At 32.6% G+C, this 6,804-nt stretch overlaps 1 protein-coding gene across 1 annotated transcript; it reads right to left on the bottom strand.

Moving 5' to 3' along the window:
- Positions 1-489: 489 nt before the first annotated feature.
- On the bottom strand, positions 490-2,124 carry LOC141691342 (uncharacterized). The gene has a single exon (XM_074496071.1). The coding sequence runs from the start codon at positions 2,122-2,124 to the stop codon at positions 490-492; it is 1,635 nt and encodes a 544-aa protein (XP_074352172.1).
- Between the last annotated feature and the right edge of the window lie 4,680 nt (positions 2,125-6,804).

Below are 6,804 nucleotides of genomic sequence, written 5' to 3'. Positions count from 1 at the left end.
AAAAATGCAGGCGGGAAGTTAATTTCTAATTGGCAGAGTATTTCAACAACTTCCTCCTGCAACTTATGAACTTCTTCCAGCTCCAACACTTTTCCGCATATCCCCCAGAAAAATGCACCTAATCTGACTAAAGGTATTGCGACCTCTGGTTTTAAGTTCTTTACAGCAGCAAATTGTAGTAGATACTGGAGTATAAAGTGCGCATCATGACTTTTATACCCGAATATCTTTCGTTCAGCTACATTTACACATCGACTGATATTAGATGCAGTTCCGTGGGGCAACTTAGCGTCCATGAATAATGTACAAAAGCTTTCTTTTTCTTTTTTCGTCATGTCAAAAGTTGCTGCCCTGATTTCATAGCGATTGCTATCTCCAATTTTAATGGGATGAAGAACCTTTCGAATACCCATTTCCTGCAAATCTTTTCGGGCACTGATATGGTCTTTCGTCTTGCCACCCATATTCAACAAAGTCCCTATTATTTTATCACATATTTTTTTCTATATGCATGACATCTAGATTATGTCTAATTAAATTATCTCTCCAATATGGTAATTGAAAGAATATAGACTTCTTTTTAAATGGACAATCTGCACCCCTTTTCCTCTTCTTTGCATCTCGTTTCCCAAAATAATTTTCATATCCGTGCAATAATTCTTCAATATCCTTTCCAGATAATGGAGGGGGGCAAACATCAGTTTCAACCTTACCATTAAATCTTCTAGTATCAAACCTATGCTTGTGGTCAGGAGGTAGAAATTTTTTGTGGTTCATATAGCAGACTTTACGGCTATGCTTCAAATACAATGAAGAAGTACAGTAATGGCAATTCGGACAACCTAACTTACCTTTCGTGCTCCAACCCGATAAAATGGCATACCCTGGAAAATCACTAATGGTCCAGAGAAGACTCGAACGTAACATGAATGTTTCATCAGCATATGCATCATAGGTTTGTAAACCTACTTCCCATAATTCTTTCATCTCAGCGATGAGTGGCTGCATATATACATCTATATCATTACCAGGGTACACGGGTCCAGGGACTAGTGTCGAAAGAATTAAGTTTTCAGGTTTCATAATCAACCAAGGAGGAAGATTATAATTCACTAGAATAATTGGCCAAGTGCTGTGACTTATATTCATCGATCGATAAGGATTAATCCCATCTGCCGCTAAACCTAACCTAATATTTCGAGGGTCCGCTGCAAAATTTGGACGGTTAGCATCCATCGACTTCCAACCCTCTGCATCGGCCGAATGTCGTAGCTTTCCATCTTTTGTTCTTTCTAGTGCATGCCATGTCATGAGTTTAGAGTAGTCTTTACACATGAATAAGCGTTGGAGCCTTGGTTTCAACGGGAAATATCGTAAGACTTTTGCAGGAACTTTCGACTTTTTTTCTTCCAAGTCAGGAGAAACAGGTGCATCAGTCCTGTTTTTTGGGAGTTTCCATCTTGAAACCCCACAAAATTTGCACTTTGTTAAGTTTAAATTTTCCCCCCAATACAACATGCAATCATTGGGACAAGCGTGTATTTTCTGATAATCAAGACCTAATTCTCTAATCATATTTTTGGCCACCTTAAAAGAAGAAGGCAGATTAACATCAGGAAATGCTTCCTTTATCAACTTCAGAATACCGCTAAAGGCACCCTCAGTAAAACCATGAGTGCACTTTAATAAGTAAAGTTTCACTACAAATCCTAAAAGAGTAAATTGTTCACACCCCGAATACAAAGGTTGTTTCCCTTCCTCAACAAGCTTATAAAACCTTTTTGCTGTGTTATTCATTCCATTCCTAACTCTACTTTCATTACGAATCATTTTATCAAAATCTTCACCTAGGCCCATACCACTATCACAATCCATCTCCTGATCAACTTTTTTAAACTTAGGGGTTGACACTTCGTATACCCAATTAACAAACGATGGACACAGACCGTTACTAACGAGATGGTCATACATGTCTTCTTCAGAAAACCAGAAACGATTACTACAATCTTTGCAAGGGCATCTTAGTTCAGATCCTGTGGCAAAATTATCGAAAGCATTTTGTACAAAATCTGTCACCCCATTACTATAGGCCTCACTGTACTTTGGAAGTGAAACCCAAGTCATATTGATTGTTCACAAACCTATTTTCTACACAAAGAAAGAAACAAAAGACATACATCATAAATTATATAATCATAATTATAAAATCTCATTTATAAAATGAGATTTTATCAATACAAGCCTAACCATTCCTAATTAAAATTCATATTGAAAGATCTCATAGTTATAAACTAAATCAAAAAATAAACAAACAAAGTTATAATCGATGACAACATAGTCAGTACTTATACAATAATCACAAAACAAAATCCCTAATTAAAATTATACACAACCGATTAAACAAAACAACTAAAATAAAAAAATAGAACATGCACAATCGATTAAAATGTATTTTGAGGATAAGAAACAAGATTGAACATAGAAAACATAATCAATTAAGATTTGAAAGAAGAACAATCACATGGTATTTTGTAATCAAACTTATAATCGATTTAGGGAAAAAGATTTGAAGCAAGGATCTGTGTTTTACCTTTTTGGAGCTTCAAACTTCTACGAGCTGTGTTTCTCCTCAGATTCTCCTCTCTTTTAGCTGTGTTTATGAGCTTTGTTCTTCTTCCAGTTGTGTTTACTTTGTCTGAAAATATAATGTCCAACTGTTTTGTTCTTCTACGAGCTTCTTTTGTTTTTCTTTTTTTTTTTTTTATTTTGGGAAGCCCGACAAGTCTTTTAGTAAAATCCCGCCCAGCAATGTTTCAGAAGCCCGCCATTTATTTGGCTAATTTTTTTAATGTACTGCAACGCCTAACAACGCTTGTTACAATAGATAGCTAATTGTTAATGTAATATCCCATATTTTTAGATATTATTTTTATAATTATTTGGAATTATATATGTGATTTTATGTGAATTTTGGTGAATTATCTGATAAGTGGAATTGATGTTTGGATGTTTATATGTGACATTATTTGAATATTTGAATTTTTATATGTCCAGAATAAAATATAGATAATTGTGATATTTTTCTGGTAATATTTGGACTGTTAGATGATTTTATATTAATTTATGAATTATTAATTATTTTCTGAATAATTACCAAAATTATTTTATAAAGCCGGGAATCGTCCGACTTCAACCGTTTTTGCGTTTTTACAACCCGAAACTCTTCCGAAAACTCCTTCCTAACCTAATCGGGTAATTCCGGACATTTTCCGTGTTTTGACTTTTTCAATCCGGATTACGGTTTGACCCGTGCGCGGCCCGGCATAAAATTTTCGATACGATAAACGTTTTAATAGATTAACAAAATTTGTACTTATAGTTTTATAAAATTAAGGACTCTTCGAACAGTTCGTGTTTTCGTATTTTTGAAACATACATATTTTTCGGGAAATTTTGATATAAAAATAGTAATTAATTATAAGTTATATTTTAAAAACATTTCCCTGTAAAATTACTATTTTGGGTTTATGATTTTAAATTACGAGATAAAATCAGTATCGAATTATGATTTATCAGGATAAGTTACTGAGATAGCCTCAATGTTTATCAGTATGATTTAATAAAAATCAAAAACCAACACAGATAAGCACAGTCTTCTCTTTTATCTATTTCGTCTCGAGAACATACTTCAAAGGAAGCATAAATTCTAATCGGATTACCTATCTGTTTGTGTTGATATTGATAATGGATTAAAGCTGTGATTGAGACAAACAAATTGATACCAGAATCATATATTAAGGTTGAGTTTTCTGATTCGAACTTTGTTCGTCGGAATCGACGAATTTCGAATTCATTATTCTGTGTTTCCTTGATTGTTTTGATGATAGCATAAGCTTTCCTAGTGAATCTGGAGTAGAATCATGTATTTTCTTGTAGCAATCGATTCCTGAAAGCATATATTCGAGTTTTTGGTTTAAACCGATTCTTGTTTTCAATTTTCTGAATTTGTTCTTGATGTTTGGGTGATATAATCGATATTAATTGATTCTCCATGTCCAGAGCTTTATTTTGATAATTTAATTGTTGATTTTGGTGCAAAATCGAGTAAGAATCAGTGTTGGCCGGATAATTATTGAGCTCGCCGGAAATAGGGTCGTTTTTAGCCGGAGTTGATGACTGGTGGGTTATAGTTCAGCGATAATACCATTTCTGGGATCCTGGGATAATTTAGAACATGTTAGGATTGAAAACCAACTCGTTTGGTTCATGTTTGGCTGAGATCGGAGCTGGCCGGATTTTTCTGTGGCGGCCGGTTTCTGGGAGTGCATGAACGCCGGCGGGTCGTTCTTGAGAGACCCGGGTTCGTTCTTGAGCGACCCGTTTTATTTAATTGTAACCCGGGTTCAATCTGTTTTCCCCTATTACAAAATCCAAAAATCTGTTTGTGCAGATTTTCTTTTAAAAATAAATCAAAATTCAGTTTTTAGTTTTAAAAATTATTTTCTTTTATTCTAAAAAAAAAATCATCATTATTTTAATTCTGAAAATTTATTTTTAATTTAAAAATAAATCCAAATTATTTAGTTAATTAATTTTAGTTGATAATTAATTATTTAATTAGTCAATTAATTTAAATATTAATTGATTAATTAATTTAATTAGTTATTAATTAATTTTAATTGATTATTTAATTAGATTTAATTATTTATTTTTGATTTAAAAATTCCGAAAAATAGTTTCGAGCTTTAAAATATTATTTTAAATTATTTTCCCGGCTCGATAATTCTTATAAAATTATTTTCGGGTGTTCGAGCCCTATTATTTAGTTATAAAATGATTCGGAGATCGTTTTAATTCCGAAAAATATTCAAAAATTCATAATAAATCAACCGTTCGTCTGTTTAATACGAAACGAACGCGTACAGACTCATAAAAATATTCTGCTTTCAATAAAAATACTTTCGAGACCCAAATCCTTTTGTTTTGAAAGGTTGATTGTTTTACGAGTCATTCTGAGTCGATTATTGATCGACAAAATCATATTTTTGACCCGATTTCAGTTTTAAACGTACCAAGTCGACCCTTTTGACGAACCGAGTCATATGTGATATGAATTATGTGATACGTGAGTTATGTGATTACGTGTTATATGAATTATGTGCGTAGGTGGATCAAGAGTCCTGTGATTGTCTGTTATATTTATGTGTGGGCTATCGTATGGGTAGACGATAGGGTTTTAACGCGCAATTCGTTGAGTGATTATCAATTAGACGATTAAAAGGTTATTTTCTAATTATAGATGCGAGTCTTTCAAGATGATCAGGATCAGATGGAATGATATTGGGTAACTGGCTTCTAGCAATCGCAGGAGCAGCATATCAGTAAAGTGTTGAAAAGAAAGACGGTGATATTTTAAGACAGAATGTCAGAATAGATGTGTCATTGCGAGTGTGACTAACTGCTTAAAACCCAAAGGCAAGTACCCCTGACTTCACTTATCATTCAAGTGACGTTTATTTTGAATTATATTATGCAAGTATCGCTTTCCCTATTCTCAGTTTAGAATTGATAAACGTTTTACATATCGCTAAATTAAATGATTCTGTTTACGCAAGTACCCCCTGCTATTCTATGGTGTAGTGTTCGTATGTCCTTCAGTACACATGGTACCTTCTTATACAGAAAATTAAAATGGAAGTCTCCCCAGTCCACGAAGTACTGGATCTCTACCCCCCGTTCTTTTAAGAATCCTATCATGAACTTGGAATATCAAACTATATCGAAGTTCCCCAAGCATTTTGCATGAAAATATTTTAAAATAGGTTTTATGATTTTTAAATGATATTAAATCATTTAATAAGTACTGAATAATTAAATAATTAAACCTCAAATAGTTCTTCTTTAAAAGAATATTTGAAATAATATTTCTCAACTAATTTATGTTTAAGTAATTATATTAATCTTTAATATATATAAAATAATTGGTTTTAAAATAAAATAAATGTTGGAGAATACTTCTCCCTTTTTAAATGAATATCTAAAATAATATTTATTGCTTGGGTAATTAAATAGTGTTGAGGGAATACGATCTTTAGAAATCATTTTTAAATTAAATTTGAGGTACTTTAATATTTCGCAAGAGAAAATCGAGTCCCTTGGAATAAAATAGCTACGGACTTTTAATCGTCCAAAATATCTCCGTGATAATTTCGGGGTTTATACTTTATAAAAACTGACCGACTCTCGGTCTTACAACTTATACATCACGCTATACTGTAGCGTTAATATTCTTAAATAAGACACCTCCAGAATACTTCCAGGTTTTCATCAAAATATACTGACTGATCCTTGGTCTGAAATAACACCTCATATATACAGCGCTACTCTCTAGCGTTATTGATTGAAATTCGGTAATATTAATACACCAAATTCATTAACATATCGTATGATATTAATAATCTCAATTCGTAAAATTTCATAATAAAACATCATGTATATGTAATATTTATTTGAAAACAAACACAACACAACAGTTTTAAAAGGTAGGGTTTGAAAACTTGCCTGGAGTCCAAGATACGTTTTCCGACTTCCACTCGTTCAGGGTTTTCTACTCAACAAATATCATAATCTTAATCAGTATTCCTAAACTCATCATTGACTTATATTCCTAATAAGTACAATACTTCATAATTTTTAGTATTCGACCGACTTGAAGTAAGTATTAATCCTTCGTCGAAACGGACGGTCAAAGTAGTCTTCTAAAGTTGACTTTATCGAATGTTACTATTACGCGACTCGCACTCT

This window comes from Apium graveolens, chromosome 10, assembly GCF_009905375.1.
Source record: "Apium graveolens cultivar Ventura chromosome 10, ASM990537v1, whole genome shotgun sequence".
NCBI classification, from domain to species: domain Eukaryota; kingdom Viridiplantae; phylum Streptophyta; class Magnoliopsida; order Apiales; family Apiaceae; genus Apium; species Apium graveolens.
This window is presented reverse-complemented; position numbering and strand designations above follow the sequence as displayed.